The 19,666-nt window shown below is 38.0% G+C and overlaps 1 protein-coding gene across 2 annotated transcripts in view; it reads left to right on the top strand.

Annotated features, from left to right (window-relative positions):
* Positions 1-19,666, top strand: part of PLXNA2 (plexin A2) — a 459,753-nt gene that overhangs the window by 257,969 nt on the left and 182,118 nt on the right. For both annotated transcript variants that reach the window (XM_088153293.1, XM_088153294.1), the window contains exons 5-7: positions 10,136-10,236; positions 17,440-17,563; positions 19,212-19,365. In XM_088153293.1, coding sequence (XP_088009419.1) covers positions 10,136-10,236; positions 17,440-17,563; positions 19,212-19,365 — 379 coding nt within the window. The remainder of the gene's footprint in view (positions 1-10,135; positions 10,237-17,439; positions 17,564-19,211; positions 19,366-19,666) is intronic.

The raw sequence follows: 19,666 nt of genomic DNA, 5'->3' as shown, positions 1-19,666 counted from the left end.
ATTCCTTAACAATATTAACAATTAAATTGTAAACTGCTGCAGGCTTGCCACCAGCACCCAGGTATATATTTCACAATAAAATAAAGTTATGGAAAACAACACAGAAATCTAGAATTATAGTCTATCTATAACTGAGCAGCAGCCATCTAAAAAAAGGATCAGCAAATACAGGACTTTGTGCTTATTTTATTTCATATGAAAAATCTCTGTATTGTAGATGAGATAGTTTTTGATTTTTAAGGAGTATGCGATATAGTGCGGCACCCATTACAAAAATGGCAGAATGGAATTCTGTCCACAAATTATGCAGCTCAGTTTATATGAATTGCCCAAACTCACCCAAGCTGAAATGCTGTAGTCAGGCACTTACAAATATTTTTGTAAATATGAAGTCGTCATACAAAATAAGCATATAGTTTGCATAGTTAGTAAATAAAGTGTGTTATTTAAACCAGGATTCGGGAACCAGAATAAGGTAACTCTGTTCTTGTATGTGTCTCAGCACCTGCCTGACCTTGTCTGAGTTCAGAAATTAAGCAGGGCTAGCTTTGGTTAGTATTTGAATAGGACACTACTAGGGAATACCCAAGGATATAAGCTATGAAGACTGTGAAGCTGAAAACATCTCAGAAGAAGGCAGTGACAGACCAGTTCTACAATGCTATCCAGAAAACTGCAGGGTTACATACATGTACTTCCCAGGAGCTGATCTTGATTTGAGGACATCTTTACCTTTACCTTTATTTTTGTGTTCTTTATTTATCATATTACATGTCCTTATCAGTTACTGCCATCGTAATTTACACTATCAGCCACAAATTTTGGCACAGATCAAACAAGAGCATCACTTCCCTTACAAAAGGATTTAACACTATGTTTAACTCAACCGTGGCATAGCAGCAGGGCTCTTAGGATGTTCTAGCTACACTTGCTTACTTGTTCCAAAGGGATTTGAGCTGCATCTGACTCCATATCCTATTGATTTTACTCTCTTAACTCATTTTTTTCTCCTCTCCCCTGGAAAAATCTGTTAAGTAGGGCCCAGGAAATAAGAGAAAGAAGGGCCTTATTGGTTTCAAATGGAGAGAGGAACTGAGTTCTCACTGTATCAAAAGTATTTGGCATGAAAGTAGCCTTTGTTCCAAGATACACTGATTCCTTTCAGCTTCTGACTCTCCAGCTGCTGGGAGCAGGACAGTGTTTTGACGGACTGAGCAAATGCAATGCAGTCAGTTGTTTTAATTCTCAGCCAGTTGCCGACATCACTCACAAGATTCAGGGGAAAAAAAATGAAAAAAAAAAGGGACTGGGTTCTTAACTTTTGTTAGCTCAGCATAAGAACTGCATTTGGATGGCAGGGTAGAAAGCGAGCTGATTGCTGAGTGTAACAGATATAGCAGGCAGCTCTTGTACATGTAGGTGAACTGGAGCAGGAATCAGACATTTCTTCTCAAATCTACTGGAGCATGAAGACCCTTTTGTGGTTTGGGGGGGAAGTAACATTTTCCCCTTCACTTTCATTTTAGCCCCAGGGAGCTCCTTTCTCTTTTAGCTCTTCCTGCTTCCCCCCCCCCTTTTTTTTTATTATAGCTATACATATAGTGCCAGAAGAAAACACACCCAAATCTTGCTGTTTTAATGTAACCGTTATGCACATTCTTCCCTCCAGAACTTCATTTCTGCCTTGCAAGCTTCAGAGATTTTAACAAACTTCCTATATTAGATTCTAGGGCAAACATATACTTTAATAACTTAGCTCCCAAACTAGATCACTTTGCATTCATCTCTGGGAACAGACTTGGCAGTATAAGCAATATAATTGCAATAATGAAAATAAGATATTTTAGAAATTAAAAATCAGCACTGGAGATTTTTTTTTTTCATCCTAACATTTTCCCCACATGTGCAGGATCCTTCTTTTTTCCCCCTTTCAGATCAACCAAATGTTGATCCATTGGTTCAGTCAGGAACTGACCAATCAGCTTGTCGCCCGAGCCTGATGTTGGGGGTTGAGAGAGAGTGACTGGCTCAGAGTACTTTCATGCCTAAGGAGGGACTAGAACTCAGAGACTTCTGGTTTCTAGCCTGGAGCCTTAACCACTAGACCAAACTGACTGTCATTAGCAATGGAGAATTTATAATAGCTCCAAATTTTTCTTACCATCTGATGTGTTTGTGTTGCAAAATGATTGTGTATAATTCTTCATTTATTGTATGGATACCTCACTTCAAAATTGGTGGTAAAAGTGCTGGGGTGTTGTTCTTTCTTTTAGCTTGCACAACTTGATTGCTTGTTTAGTGATATTGTCCAATTATTAACTATTCTCATTTCAGGATCAAACCCTGACATAACAAAGTATACAATTGTTTATGAGAGAAACAATTGAGCATCAAGCAGACTATGAAGGCATGAGAAAAATTATTTTAGAGGCAAAATAATTAGCTGGGAATTATGGGAATTATAATTCAATATATCTGGAAATGGACTTTGAAAAAGCAGGATAGGAAGAGTATTGACGCCTTTGAACTTTGGTGTGGGAGAAGACTCCTGAGGATACTATGGACAGGCAAGAAAACAAAGCAATGGATCATCAAATACAACAACCCAGAGTTCTCACTTGAGGCACAAATGATCAGGCTCAAACTATCCCACTTCAGACACATTATGCAAAGACCTAGCTCTCTGGAGAAGTCCATAATGCTGGGAAAGGTAGAAAGAAAGCAAAGAAGATGACCAGCAGCAAAGTGGACAGACTCAGTTATAGTGGTGATGTGCAGTATTGCAAGACCTGAAAGACCAGGGATAAATCATCCTGGAGAAAATCTGTCTATGTGGTTGCTAGGAGTTGAAAACAACTTGATGGCACATCATCAAGCAAGCAGTATCTGGAAAACCCAGACTGAAGAAGGTGGACCTAGATGGTATAGGATCCCAGAAGCAAATGGGATCAATGCTTCCAAGTAAAGAGAAGAATTCTCATTCCATGGCATACATTTATTTTAACTGCTAAAATAAGGAAAAAAAGGAGTTTCCAACAGGGAAAATGAAACCTGAATTGTTTTTATCTTGAAGATTTTCCTAACCAAATAGTAAAAACAGTATGTAGATTAGAACTCTCAAAGAATGTTTCCCCCACAATTTTAACTCCATTGTTGAAAGATATAAATACTGTCTGTTAATATTTTCATTTCTCAGACATGTACTCTATATTTCCTAGTCATTTTTATCTAGATACCCATGTCTTCCTAGTAAAATTGGCCAAAATTCTGCATATTGTGCTGGGTGGATGGTCTGATTCCTAGGTAGCAAACTGCATTCCTTGGTCTAATTTCATAAGTCTTCTAGATAGATTAGGCTTCTGATAAGAGACAGCTGTCTGTTTCTCACAGCATGCTCCTTGAGGGAAAGAAAACTGGATAGAGAATGAGAAATGGGGAGGTCAGAAAGAAGAAAAGACTGACAGAAAAGAATGAGTGACCTATCTACTGCTTGCCTGAGCCCTTCATATCATGCAGGCCTCAACAGATTGCTCCGTGATAGAAATGTGGCCCCTGACAGGGAAAAAAAGATGCCATCCCTGACATAATGACTGATATGCAACACAAGTCTAACCACACAACTCCTACTCTCTTGGTGCCTTATGCCTGTGAATATTTCTGTTTATTATTAATTTTTAATAATATTTTAATGGATCCTGCCAACTCTGCAAAGGGAAATGGAAAAGCAGGACTTTAGTCTCCTACCTCCATTCCAGATGCATGGCTAAGATAGGGCCACATTGCCAAAGGCAGAAAAGATAGGGCATTCTCTGACATTATGCAGAAAGACCTTCAAACAAAATGAACTAGAACGATTTAGTCCAGCATCCTGTTTCCCCAGTGACAGGTTAGATGCCTGTGGGAAGCCCACAGAAGATAGTCGGCTACCACTATTATTCAGCTTCTGAGATGCTCTTGTTAGGGAGGCATCCCTATCACTGAATAGCAATAAATGTGCACCAATTTACCCTCTTAATTAGGCCAGAAAATTATCTAAGGCCTAAAAATGGTTGGCAGAGACAACTTGCCCATTTTAGCTATGATTCAACCCTGTTTGGTACATTTGGAAAAAAATCTGCCTTCATTAGGGGGAATCTGATTGGGATACAACCACCAATAAAACTTCATTTTCTCAAAAAGCTTGGAGATGAACGCATTCTTAATTATTCATGGTGGTTCAAACAATATTTTTGTTGTTGTTAGTAGTAGTAGTAGTAGTAATAATAATAATAATAATAATAATAATAATAATAATAATAATAATAATAATATTGTGGAAAAGCCTGAAGAACATCATCGGCTATAACAACTCACCTTTCCTGATTGAAGAGAGTCATCAGTTGGCAGACGATCTCAACAGGTTTTATTGCAGGTTTGAGAATGAACAACTGTTATCTGCTGCTGCCAATTGTATCTCAGATACATCATCAGCATTAAACTTCTCTACACCAGGTCCCTTACTTCTGGTGATCCTAGAAAAAGAAGTGCGAGGTCTATTTCAAAAACAAAAGATTGGAAAAGCTCCAGATCCAGACGGTGTGACCACCTCATGTCTGAAAGCTTGTGTGGAACAACTGGCCCCCGTTTTCACGTATATTTTTAATAAATCGCTGGAGACAGGTTATGTCCCTTCTTGTTTTAAGAGCTCTACAATCATCCCAGTTCCTAAGAAATCCTCCATTAGTGAGCTGAATGACTACAGACCTGTTGCACTGACATCTGTGGTCATGAAGACCTTTGATAGGTTAGTGTTGGCTCACTTGAAAGCCATCATGGTTCCCCTGTTAGACCCACTGCAGTTTGCTTATCATGGAAACAGGTCAGTGGATGATGCTCTTAATATGGCTTTGCACTATATTCTGCAACACCTTGAATTTCCGGAGTCTTACGCATGAGTTCTTTTTGTGGACTTTAGCTCAGCATTTAATACTATTACTGTATACAAGAAATTCTTTACAACAAACTGATCCAGCTTACTGTGCCTAAGCATACCTGTAGGTGGATAATCAGTTTTCTAACAGGTAGGAAACAACACGTGAGGTTAGGCAAAACTACATCCAGTACTTGGTTAATCAGTACAGGTGCCCCTCAGGGATGCGTGCTTTTCCCGCTGCTTTTTTTCCTTTATACCAATGACTGCATTTCAAAAGACTCTTCTGTTAAAATCTTGAAATATGTGGATGATACAACTGTCATTGGTCTAATTCAAAATGGAAATGAGTCAGCATATAGACGGGAGGAGCACAAGACTGGTCTTGTGGTGTGGTCATATCAACTTGGAATTGAATACACTTAAAACCGTGGAGATGATTGTGGACTTTAGGAAGAATCCTTCTAATACTCCTCCCCTTACCATACTCGACAGCCCAATATCAGTGGTAGAGTCCTTCAAGTTTCTGGGTTCTATACTTTCCCAAGACCTGAAATGGACGCTTAACATTACAGCCATCATTAAAAAGGCACAGCAAAGGATGTTCTTCCTGCGGCAACTTAGGAAGTTTAAATTATCCCAGGAGCTCTTGGTACAGTTTTACAAGGGAATCATTGAGTCTGTTATCTGTTCCTCTATAACTGTCTGGTTTAATTCTGCAACCAAACAGGACAGACTCAGACTCCAACAGATAGTTAAGTCTGCAGAAAGGATAATTGCAACCCACCTGCCTTCTATAGAAGAACTGTATACTGTGAGGGTCAAAAGGAGGGCAGAGAGGATATCTGCAGACTCTTCCCATCCTGGATATAAACTGTTCCAACTTCTTCCTTCAGGACGGCGCTACAGAGCACCATATGTTAAAACATCTAGATATCGGAATAGTTTTTTCCCTTGTGCCATTGCTCTGTTAAACACTACATGACTCGATATGTGCTGGACAGGGGCTTCTCCCTTTGAAAAAGTTATTTTACTGTGTAGTGTTATGGTTTATTATTTTTCTGTTGCTATCCAAACGCACTGTTGATCTTGCTGTTCGTCACCAAAGACAAATTCCTTGTATATATTTTATACTGGGTCATTAAAGTATTTTGTATTGTATTTGTATTGTAATAATAATAAATGACTCTTGCATGTTCATCTACTAAATAAAACTGAAGAATGTTAAATAAAAGCATACAGTGAATTGCAAGATTTTACAGTAAGTTAAGTCTTTAACTTAAAGTGCTCATATTATATCAGATAGTGGCTTTTATATGTTTTATAATATTATTTCTATGCTACTTAATGTTTTATTGTTTTTATTTCATGTGTTAATTAACTGTATGTTCTGCCTGTGAATTGCAATTATTAGGCAGATTAAAAATACAATAAAGTATTACTACTATTACTACTACTATTGTTTCCCACCAGGAGTTATTAGAAGATCCTACTGGCAGCTTCAGCCATTATTATTAATAAACATTAATAATATGTTCCTATATGAATTTATTTAATTCTCTTTTAAAACCATGCCAGGTGGTGGCCCTCACTACATCTTGCAGTAACTAATTTTATAATTTAGTTATGAGTAAATTAGCAACTCTATCATGTGTCTTCCTGTACCCCCAGTTGCAGTTTTATTGAACTTGAAAATCCCAACTAACTTTACATTACATGTAAGTCATTTCAGCTTCTCATGCTTACAGTCCATTTTGGTTGCATTTTTTCAAACCCTACAACATCCCTGAATGCTAGGAACTTTACCAATCTACTTTCTGAAATCATGGAGTGAAGTCTTCCTAAGAATGAGATGGCAGAGTATATTTTTCCTCCAGATGGTGTCACATACCTTGTCATCTTCAGTCACACCCTCCTTCCTGATAATTCATGAGGTTGGGCATTTGGTAGAACAGCTTTTTAATCTGAAAGTCAGCCAAGAGAAGTATTGCTTGAGGCACTAACAAACAGGTTCCCCTTGCATAAGCCAAAAATTGATCCTTGATGTGTTCAGCTTGGACTGCTGGGCCATCTGTCAACACAGGCTGTACCTTGTTCTCTGGCCTTGCTAGATTACTCCATAATTGCTCAAAGTACCAACAGGCAGTAAGATGGCATCATTAATTTGTAACTGATCAGTTTTTGCTACCCATTTGCCATCCTCTTCATTTTAACTTCCCTTTCTATTACATTTGTCAGCTCCCGTGTTGATATTCCTTACTGCCGAGAAACAACATGCCACATAACAGCTTTAAATCTGTGGATTGCTTTGAAACTGCCCTGCTTTTAGGATTACTAATAGGCCAAATGTCCATAGGCAATTATATGTATGTTTCTCATGATATGCCACCTGTGAAGCCAAGGGAGTCATCTGGATATGTATATTTCATCTGGGGGTCCTCTTGGACTCACAGCTCCTGATAGAAGATCAGGTAGCAGCCGTGGCTAGGAGGGCCTTTACACACCTTTGGGTTGTGTGCCAGTTACACCCATTCCTGGACCAGGAGGCTCTGCTCAAAGTCACTCATGCCCTCGTGACCTCCCAACTGGATTACTGCAATGCGCTGTACATGGGGCTGCCCTTGAAGAGCATTCAGAAGCTTCAGCTGGTGCAGAATGTAGCTGTATGGGTAGTAAATGGTATCGAATATTAGACACATGTAACACCACTGCTTCGTGAGCTGCATGGGTTGCCAGTGTGTTTCTGGGTGCAATTCAAGGTGCTGGTTGTCACCTTTAAAGCCCTTCGTGGCTTGGGACCAGGTTACCTGAGGCATCATCTCCTCCCAGTTGTTTCTACCCATCCAATTTGGTCAGCTAAGGAATGTCAGCTGGTGGGGACTAGGAGGGGTGCCTTCTCTGCCATAATCCCTGTCTTCTGGAACATTCTCCCTCCAGAGATTAGGATAGTCCTGACCCTGTTGGCCTTTCATAAGGTCTTGAAGACCTGTGGCCCCGAGTGTTTTAAGGGCCCTGTTTACTGGCTATATTGATACCTAAGGTTATAATTTTCTCAGCTTATATATTTGTATTATATTTGTATTGATTTTAACTGTTTTTATGAATATTTGCCTCCCAGAGTCACTGGTCTGAGATGGGTGGCTATACAAATTGAAATAAAAAAATAAAAAAATAAATATTAGCTGCAATAGGGAATTCTGTTTTTATTTTGAAACTTCAGCTATCACCCTGCACAAGTTTATTACATGTTTATAAGCAGCACAGTGAGATATCACATATAAAATGTCATGTACTTCTACAGGGTCTATTATTGTTCATCTGTGTACTGATATGGATTTGAACTGCTTCCTAATATGTTCCACTCTCTCTAGAGTTTTTGCCTTAAAATAGGATCTTGTTAAATTTCAACAATGGGAATATTGCTTCATATCTGGATATGAATGTCCAAAGTTTAATGTCTTTAAATAAATGGAGAATCTCATGGGGTTTAGGAGTCCTGACATTTTCTTCTAACACTGATTCATGGTGTGGCTTTCAACAAATCACTTTATCCTCAGCCATTATAGAGTATTGCAGAGTACTGCAGTTTGGAAATATCCTGTTAAATTGATATATAATTAAAAGATTATATATTGGCCGTCACTGCATTCTGCTGTTAATCCTTAAGAAACAATAGGATTTTCTTAAAGAGAATGTGTTTAATACAAACTTGATTGTCCTGTGTACATAGTTCATGTAGGAACTATTCCATAGACAGAATAAGAGTTTGGCATTGTTGCCACTGCTCAGCATTTTCCTCTTGCCATTACCAGTCTCCTTTGGAGGAAAGAAAGGAGAATGTTCAACTGCAACACTTTTGTATGTGTGCCAAACGGTGATAGCTCTTTGAAATGCAACAAGAGAAGTGTTAACAGTGGAGGATGAGTTAGCAGGGCTTTGTTTAAAGAAGTTTTTAACCAGTGATTTTGCATTGTATTCATGTTTGGTCTTGATTTTTCGATTGTATAATTGAATACATGTTCTCTTTGTTGAACTGTTGATTTTGCCTTATTCTAATTTGCTATTAGGTTTTGTAGAATTTTATTTAAAATATGATTAATATTTAAGCTTGATTGATTTTGAGCCATTTCTAACACAAATCACTACTGAAAAGTAGGATATATCCAAAACAAGTTAAAGAAAGAAATCATTAGTTATTGTATAATTGACACAAGACTTCAAAATTTCATGGGGTTTCATTGTTATAACCTGGGTTTTAACACTCTTACATAGCATCTTGTATGATTTCATTAATTGGAGGGAAGTGGCAGCATGTTTTGAGGGGTAGAGTTGATCCCGTTGTAATTTGTTGTAGCCTGGAATATTTTGTGATGATTAATCGGAAATCATTTTTTAACTGAATATATGTTTCATTTCAGCTCAGCCGCTCAGCAGAGCTTCATTGACCAAGCATATTGTTTAAAGGATACTAATATTTTTGAAAAAGAAAATATCCTAATGATCTGTAGAATAATCTGAGCATGTATTAAGAAGCAAATTGGCTAATGCAATTCATATTGGGTTACAACAGACATAAAAATGACTACTTGTTTTCCATAGTTAGCACATTACAGCATGTTCTTTCTCCTGACAACCACTCCTCTAGCAAATCCCTTCCACTTTATTTACAGTTAAGGGACACTTCAGCACCTCTTTAACTGTGCTTAAGGTTAAATATGACATCCTTCTAATAGGTATGTGAAACATAGTTTGAATCTTATTTCAAATATTAGTACTGTAGCTTCATACATTGCACTAAGCTTCACACACTGTGTGAACGTAACCATTGGATAAAGTGACATTCTGGTTAACCAGTTGTATCAAAATACTCCTTATCAAAGAATTGCATTTAGGTGGTGACATTCTCTCCAGAGAGTAAAGGAGATATATGGAGCATACACCATTCATTTCCAAAGCTATCTTCTGAATAGATAACCACACTTAACAAGGAGTCATTGTTATATCTTATTTGCCTTTCTGTGTGTCACTTTTCCTGTTATTTCACTGAAAGCAAAGGGAGACACGGCAGATTATTTATCTATCTGATGCTATGAGTCTTAAATTAACATTGATGACTCATTTTATATATAAAATGTAGCAGTGTTAGGCTTGCTTTCTTGAAATATTGCAGAAACAATGTAACTACCATTGTCTTAGGTGTTTGCTTTCTTCTTTGTCTCTGTCTAGGTGTCCCAGATTCCTGTTGAATCCTGTGAACAGTATACAACCTGTGGAGAATGTCTGAGTTCAGGAGACCCTCACTGTGGCTGGTGTGCTCTGCATCACACGTAAGTTCAATATCAACAAAAGATGGTTATCATAAGATCAACCATACACCTCTTAACTCATTCCACATGCATCCCGTTATTATTTAATAAAACCCTTACAATTCCTGTAAGGATTTCTAAGCTGTATGTATCATTGGACTTTAGCAAATGTCTGCTTTATAAAGGAAACATAAACACAGTTAAGATAATAAAGATAAAACAACTGACTTCAGGAATGGAACCAAGAATATACCAATCTTTTAATCAACAGAATTATAACACTATTTTAAAAGAAACTGAGCAGAATTAGCGTAATACTGTTTGTAGTGAGGCTGGAATTGTGATGTGTCATTTAGCCTCCTAAATAAAGGGGTGGTGGTAGGAGATCTCCAACTCTTAATTAAATTAAAAAGATATGTATTTTTACTATAAAGCAAGTGTATTCATGAGGGGTTTTATTTTAACATATTCAAGAAGCAACCACAATCTTTATCAAAAACAATTCATCTCAGGCTGAATTTGTAATGGCAGCTACCTTCCCCATACTTTGTTTTCTTCTCCTGTCTATTCTTTTCCACAGAGCAAGTTAATGCACACCTGCCAAGAGACTTTCCTAACATCAGTCACTTCTTTTCAACTGTAACTTAACAGAATCACTGCTTAAATACGCCTTAGAATTTCAGAAAGGCTAGATACTTCAGCCTCTGCTTTAAATGAAATTGCCCAGGTGTTCTCTCCTGAGCTTGAGGATGTCTGTTAAGACAAAGGAAAAAGGTTTTTTAGGCAACATCTTAAGGGGATCTGAGGAAGATGTGCCCCTGAATTATTGAAGTGCTTAGCTTTTTTTTTTTTTTTTTTGTCTTAACAACGACCATGCTTCTTCTAGCAGAAGAGGTTTCCAATATCTAAAAGAGGGAGAGGCCAGGAGTTCACTTACAGAAAAGAGAGAGGATTTGTCTATTTGTTTATTTTAAAAATCTTTTAGGCCCTCCTAACAACACTATTAAATGTTTAGGCGTGGTAGAGACAAAGGGGACCAACACAATAGCAGCTGGCAAAAGGGCTATGCAACAGGTGTTGAAAGAGGGATAAGGAAATAGTGGAGGAAGGCCTTGCTACAATATCCTGACTGGATCAAAAACCCACATGCAGCAGGTTTACTGCAATGCCACACTGTGCCAGAAAGCATTGCATTATCCGTGCTTATTACCATCTCCTTTAAAAAGAAAAGAAAATACTGCTTCTCATGCCAATTTTTATCACCGCCTTGTACTCAAAATGAAACAATATACAGATTTCAAAAAAAGAAAGAAAGCGAAAAAGAGAAAGAAAGCGAAAAAGAAAAAGAAAAAGAAAAAGAAAAAGAAAAAGAAAAAGAAAAAGAAAAGCCAAGCCTCAGTTTCCTTTTTGGTATTAAAAAATAGTTTCTTAAAGTCCTAAAAACATCTTATTTTGCACAGTGACTTAAAAGCTTTCCCTATTGCAGTTCAAGTCAACAGAAGCCCAACAGATTTCTCCCCATCACCTTTTTGTAATTCTTAAAGGTTCAAAAGCTTATTAAAAAGTACATTATAGCACTCTTATGCATGTTTGCTAAATCCCTTTCTAAAGGAGGAGATCTAGATTTCTAGAAGTGAAACTTCTTGAGATTTTGCAACATCCCTGTTGCCAACATTCTGTAAATATAAGGCAACAGTCCCAAGACTAGTTGGGAGATCAGAATTAGCAAGGATTTATCAAACGATGGCATAAATATAATTTGTATTCCTCTTAATCATATACTGTATATGATTATTTGTCCTCTCTTTCCCAGTCATCTCAACTAATGTGATGTGAAGTATGCCAAGGCAATGTTGTTCTTTCCCCTCTTCATATAGTATTGAAGAGTGCCTATTTGCACTCATGAAATGCCCTGTGATTTTACTTCATTTTTATCTGGCAGATCTTGCTTCAACGTGAAGAGCCTCCAGCTGCGCAGGCCTTCATATATCCCATCACAAATTGTAGATCCCTTCTGTGTATTTCCTGAGCAGGACACTCTAAACCTGCCTTCAATTTCTTTTGAGCAAATAATCAGTAGCAATTCTGTTCTTGGCACAGTCAATATCTTTGCAAGCTCACCACCCCAAAGAAATGGTGCTTCATTAGTAACATTCATTATTCAGCCTGAGGGACGGTAAACTTCTCAGTTAAACAGGGAGACATTGGGACTGTGCAGTGCTTTGGATCTGAAGGGAAAAACGGCGTGTCAGAGGTGTTCACACTCACACTGCACCTTTCAGCAGCCCCTTAAAACAATTGTGTCTCTTTTAGGGATATCACTGCAGCTGCAGGAAGAAGTTGTACAATCCCAGGAAAAGACACGTTTGGTTTAAGCAGTTACCATAAAATGCATTATATACAAAGTGTTCAACACCTAGAGGGCCAGCTTATGATGTAAACCTTTGCCTTAAGATTTAAAAGGGATGAAAGTTTTGTTCCTCATTTTCTTCTGTTCATTTTTATCTGGCAGTGGCTAGCACCCATGAGAAGACTGCTAAAGAATCTCCTTCATCCCATGATTTCTATAGCCTACAGGGGCTCTTCCATATGCTGCCGTTTTGCTAGCATTGTGTCCAGATCTATTTATCTCTGTTAGGGCTGTTGCCATAAATAGTATGATGAAAAAAAGAAAAGCCACTGCAGCAAGTCAATGAGATAAGGGCTCCACTCAAGAACTCACAGTTTAGAGCAATCTCACAGATTCACTTAAAGCACAATAATTCTTTTCCTTGGCAGCATTCATATTTTGGTCTGTTATTCAAGTACTGGAGGAGAGGAAATAGCTGTATCATTTGCCAGGTATTTCTGGGGCTGTTTGCAAAGGAAAAATGGTTGGCGCCTCCCCTCCTCCCCCCAATCACTGAATGCTATTTCTAAGTCAGAAGCAAATGGGTTTTTAGTAATAAAGACTCCAGTTTTTGTGATCTATTCTTGTCACCTCATCTGGAGGAAGTTTGTCACGGGAAGATTAAGATTCTTTGTTGAGCAGTCAGCATGTCTACTAATGTAGATGTTTCATCTAAGGCTGAATCTAGCTGTACCAAATGGAAGAGAAAACAGAGGAACTGGCTTTTGCAGTCTGCATCCTTTCCATTAAATGTGGGCTCAGCAGTAGGTGAAAAACAAAATCTCAGCGTATCAATTATACAAACAATTGTTTCCAGAAAAATGTGCTAATGGCTACCATGTAGCCTTCTCTAGACTGGTACCCTCCAGATATGTTGGACTTCAACTCTCATGAGTTGTGTTAGTTAGTGGTTAGGGGAGGAGGTCCACATACCTGAAGGGCACTAGACAGTGTAAGCGGCATTCAGTGTCTATCCAGAACTGCAGTATAGTCAATACAGATTTTGAGGCAGGTCACTGGTAAGGAGAAACACTGGACCCAGTGGACTCCCAGACACCATGTTCCTGCAACACACTACAGACAAATAGTTCATCAATAGAAGAGAATATATGTAGCTCAGGGTTGAACTGTGGAGACCTTGAGGTTCTCTGAGCTTGGCTATTTTCTTGCAAATGTTTCATTACCCAGCTAGGTAACATCTAGGAAAAAAACCAAGGAACAACCAAGGGAAAACACACACACACACACACACATCAACTACTGTATATAAACAGAGAGCTAACCCTGTGCCATTCTAGCACTGAAGATGTTACCTAGCTGGGTAACAAAATGCCTGCAAGAAAACAACCAAGGTCAGAGAACTCCAAGGACTCCACAAATAGTTCATCAAATGGGAAGAAGGCAGCCCCACCTTTGCCAGTGCTTTTTATTCATTCAGTGCTAGCATGTTTAAGTATTGGTTGCTTGAAACCCTGAGAAATTCCAGGCAAAAGATTATGTTAGTATTTTATGTACACTTTTAAATTATATTGTTAATCATAGAGTCCTTTGACTGTAATGTTGGAAGGAAACTCAAGATCATGTCATACAGTCTTTTTGACTACTACTATCTGATTAGTCAGTAACACTAAGAATATGGAAGTAGCTTAGAGTAGCCAAGAATAGACATAAACAAGATTTGTTGTACCGAGTATACTTGCAGGGTTTTAAGGTACGCCCAAATAACTAAAATAAGCCAATCCAAATAGCAAAGTACAAGCTTAATTAATGTGATAAACAACAATGATGTGAGTGATAAGTGTAACAGAAAAGCCCATTATTTAAGCACCCTGTGGAAGGAAAGACTCAAGGCTCCTGATGTAAGTTTTCCTTCCTTATGGTTTTGTGTTCCCTGGGACTTTAAGAGAGCAAAGGACCACACCTGTATTGCAGGGAGATAAAAAGGAAGGTTGAAGGCACAGAGGGTGGGTGTTGGTGGAAGATAGAAGGGGTTGTTGTTGTGTTGGAGAGCTGAAGCAGCAGTTGTGCTTGGAGGAGGGGAGAACAAAACAGTTGGTGGAGTGAGCAAAGATACTTGGAAACTACTATAGCTGAGAAAGGAGCAGTAGAATCTTATGAGCCTGTCAAAGATGCAGACCAGCTATACCTAACAACAAGTAATTGTTTTTTCTTTCTTACAAACTGATAAGGACTGAGAGGACCAGAGAAACAACTCAAAAGGGTATAATTATAAGGGTACTTCAAATTTCAGCAGCACCTACTGAAAAATAAGGGCTGGAAGGTAGAGGACCATACAGGGCTACAAGTGTAGAGTAAAAGCACATTAGATCTTGAGTAAAGGAACAGAATTCCTAGTCCTTAAAAGTGAGGTCTAGGGAAAGAACTGTGGCAATACTGCCTTTTTGCTAGAAAAGGTAGGCAGAGGAAAAAGGGAAACTTGTTAGTTTAAGTATTGTCACTTTTTACTCATACCTATGACTGTCACTAAAATATATCATTAGGCACAGTTATATATATTAGGTTTGACAAAGGTTAGTTGTATATATTAGATTTAATGAAGTAGAAGTATATATTTTTGTATAATAAACCAACATTGTGTAAATATCAAATTAAAGCATTCAGCTTCCTCATCTGGGTTTGTACTGTAACTTAACTGGAACCCTCTTACCATCCGCTTTCCAATTTTTTTCTTAGGGTTTTTTTTTTTAGGACAATAACATCCATCACCTAATGTTGTGTTTAGTTCTGGATCTTCTCTCCATATACATTATTACATATCCTGCTGCAGTATCAGAGACAGAAAAAAATCCATAGTGCTGGTTGGGTAACCGCTCTTCTAGCAGTTTCTCAGAGTTGTCTCTTGGTGTGCTCAGTGACCTCTTAACCTCTCATAATGAAAGAAATGGAAAGATGAAAGGAGGATTAGCCTTTTCTCTACCTTTTTCTTCATCTTGATAGATCTTGAAGAGTTTCAGTCCTCTCTGGGGTCTTTCTGCAATGAAATGACTTTGGTGATGAGCCAGGTGTCCAATACATGCCAGCTGCAGTGCTCATAACTCAGCTTGTGACATGTAATGGCTTCTATTCAAGGAGGCCATTGGGGAAAAGACAGCACCTGGGTAATTCAGGCATGAATCTAATGCCTTCAATATGGAGGGAAGGAATCCAGACCTCAAGACCCTTCACCTTTATGAGAATGAGATTAATTAACCACAGATTTGCTTTTTAATTAAAGGGTAGATGGTGCGCTGTTCCTGCTTTCCTTTCCTTTTTTCTTTTTTACTGCTTGAGAATGATGATTGGCTATCAGTAGGCACAGAACCCAATGGTGTCTATTCAGTTTCCATGACCAAGAACTTTTTTCCAAGTAATTATCATACAAAGTCTGCAGAGTGTGGTAAGGGTCCGGTTTTAGGCTTCAACATAGATAATCTTTCAAAATGTGATTGTCTCCCTGGAAAATCTGTTCCTAGCTAAGGGTGTCAAAGTCTTTGGAGAATAACTGCTTTGGAGTCTGAAAGCCTTAAAAATCACTTGTTTCCCTTCCCCCTATTTTTTCTACTGAAAATAGTTGCAATTCATGTACCAGATCTGGACACAAGTTCATACAGAGTAGCTTATATACAAAACAATTGAATTTCCCTCCACTAGAGGAAGGTAACATTTTTGCATGTGGACCCACATGTGTTTTCTTTTTGTTTGTCTATTTATTTTGGTGAAATCTCTCAAAGGCAGAGTACTTATATGATATCATTGGATTGTCTGAGTCCACAATTTATAACCCTTTCTTATTTTCTTTTGAAGAGATGAGGGAAGGATAGCAGAGAGATGAGACTGAAGACAGTAGTATCCTATACTGCTTGTTTTTTAATTTGTGTTATCTAGACATTTGCTAGATGTTTCAGCAGTATGATCTTTGGAGCAATTGCAAAAAAAGTGTTTGAAAGTGGGATATGGCCACCAGACATAGGTTGCCCACTCCTGCCCTACAAACTCAACAAAGTTTGAATCTAAGTCTCTCTCTTTGAGCCTGGAGTGGGGCTGCTTTATTTCTATAGAATAGTTAGAGAAATGAGCAAGCCATCTACTTGCTGGTAGTGAGGGTCTTTAATGAAGTCAGCATATTCTAGCAGAAAAATCTAACCAGCTATGAAGTTCAAGTACCTATGCATGTCTGAGTCTTGCATGTACAATGTAAAAACAGCTATTACTTATCTTTGATGACTTGAAAACAGTTCCTTCAACAAGCACACCTTGATTAAAACTCTACAGAAACAATTGGAGCAAATAAAACAGCTTCACTGATTGTATAGCCATTTTTACTGGCCACCCCTATTTTCTTCATTCTAATGCCCTGTTCTTGGGTATTCCATAGCTGACCCATTTCTGCTTTATTTGATAGCTCTTTCCCTTGTGTGAGACTAAGGCCAGATGTGACTAATCTATTTAACATCATGAAAGCCTCTAAAATATTGTGGCTAGTAAGTGATTACATAAAACTAAGAAGTGTTGTTCTCCAAGGCTAGTAAACAGTGGAAGGCATTGCAAATATGACAAATAAGACATTGCTGAGAAACCTTGTATTATAGCTAAATACACTCTGCCATCTCCACTACCCTCTACTCACAAAAATGAGATAAATCCTTAGAAGAAATGTAGAGAAACACCCAGCATATATCATAAAATGCTAATAGAGGATCAATTGTTCCATAAATATGATCATTTTTCTACTATCACAGGTTAACAGTTACTGTTGGAAGAAGAATATTAGGCTATATAAATAACTTTGGATGTACCCATTATATATTTACACTTTTCTATGCACTTGATTTCAGATGTTCGAGGAGGGACAAATGTGAGCGAGCCAATGAACCTTTCCGATTTGCAGCCAGCATTAACCAGTGCATGAGTATCATTGTTCAACCTAGCAGCATCCCAGTTTCTGAGCACAGCCTTCCGGTAGGTAACCAAGGCAGGTAATTACTTGCTTCTTATGCTCATCATTTGAGGTACTAAGAGGATGTGATCGCTTCTAGTCTAGGATAGTACCACTAAAATAATTTTACCTAACATTTCCTGCCTCAGCTCTGTATAATTATACAGGTAGTTGTCACTTAATGACTGCCATGTTTAGCAACCGTTTGAAGTTACAACAGCACTGAAGAAAAAACTTTGCAACCAGTCCTCACAATTACGACCATTGCAGCATCCCTGCAGTCATGTAACTGAAATTTGGGCACTTCACAACTGGCAGGTATATACAACCATCACAGTGTCCCACAGTCATGTTATCACCATTTTCATGCTTCGCAGCCAGCTTCTGACAAGCAAAATCAATGGAGAAGTCACCAACAAAATTGCAATTGGTCACATGATGTCTTGCTTAATGACTGCGGGTGAGTCACTTAACCACAATGGAACTGACATTGTAAGTCTGGTGTGGTCATTAAATGTTTCGCTTAACAATCACTTTGCTTAGTGACAGTGTTGCTGGTCCCAATTGTGGTCATTAAGTGAGGACTGCCTGTAATACAGATTGAAACAGTTAATTTCATTTTGTGTCTCAAATTCCTGAAAGTAACTTTATTCACATCATTGTGAATTTGGCCTTTAAGAAATCTAATTCTGTTTTGTGTTTTGATGTATTTCTCTTTGAAAGCTTTTTTAAAAACCAATTTCCTATGGTATACACATTTTGAAAGTATTTTCTTCCAATGCAATGCAAATATTCTATGTTTTCCTCATTTGGACATTCTGACATACATTTTTTTAACTGAAACCTGGTTTGAGGAATTCTAAAAAGAGCAAAATTTGAGCACAAATACATTCTGGTTTTCATATATATTTGAGAGTATAAATTGGAAAAGACCAAATAACTCTTGAAACAAGCAATTTTCTATTTGACAATTACACTGTTTTTTCAGAGGCAAGACTTATTCCATAGCCATTTCATAGAAAAACAGTTTGAATTATTCCATGTTAACTTTCAGCTGTAAGTACAATGCTTTGAGGTGACCACTAATAACCCAATGCTGATTAGCTTTTTGCACACCATTGTGAATGGGTTTGGGGGCATTCATTTTGGGGTATAAACAACCAAGTCATGCCAAGTTTTGTATAATACATTCTGTATATGCTAATGAGGTAAATGGACACAAATGATGGGGAAATGGTAATTATGTAATTATGGACATAAATTACATCAATTCAGATTTGATGGATATCCCTTCTCCCAAATGGTCTGTTATATCAAGACTGTACTGTAAACTGATTGGAGAAGTTTGTGAGAACAGGCCCCAAAGAAATATCTTACAGATCAACCTCCAATTTGTTTTTTAAAGTTCTAATTTCAAATGGCACATGCAAAAGATTTTCCCAGTTGAAAGCAGAGAAGTCTGAAGTCTTATTAAAAGCCTTGTACTTCCATGCTATGATAGAAATGCCACCTCAGCTCTACCTACTGATATTAAGTCAGTGAAGCAACTGCAGTTGCAATATAATGACTTTAAATAATCAACACTTTGCTGTTTTCTTGCAGGATAGAAAGAAATGTGCATATTGCCTTCTTCTTTATGCCTCTTCTTTTCACTTTTTTTTTTTTTTGTAGCTCAGCTTGCTGGTGAATGATGCTCCTGACTTGTCAACTGGCATAATTTGTGTATTTGGAAACCTCACTGAAGTGGAAGGCCAGGTTCTGGGGAACCAAATTATATGCATTTCTCCAGCCTCTAAGGATGTCCCTGCTATACCTGTGGACCAGGGTGAGCTGGCTTCTCTCTGGTAAACTTATGGTACTTAACAGCAAGAGTGTGTCACAAAGAACCAGGAGATGAATAGTTTGTGGTCTGCGTTATGGGACTGATTTAGGTTTATTTTGTTGCTGACTTCTCCAGTGTTGGCCTACTGTCTACTCTCAAGCATTCTAGAGTGGCACCCATTAACTTGTGGAACACTTGCCAAGAATGACATCAATCTTGCAAGTCTGATTATGCTGTATCTCCTTCTCCGTTTTTTAGTTCAGTGAATTAGGGAGGCATATGCCTGAGATCCATTCAAATATTA

This window comes from Python bivittatus, unplaced genomic scaffold (assembly GCF_059951505.1).
Source record: "Python bivittatus isolate LINGU-HERP-01145 unplaced genomic scaffold, Pbiv_v1 ctg000700_np1212, whole genome shotgun sequence".
Taxonomy (NCBI): Eukaryota; Metazoa; Chordata; class Lepidosauria; order Squamata; family Pythonidae; genus Python; species Python bivittatus.
This window is presented reverse-complemented; position numbering and strand designations above follow the sequence as displayed.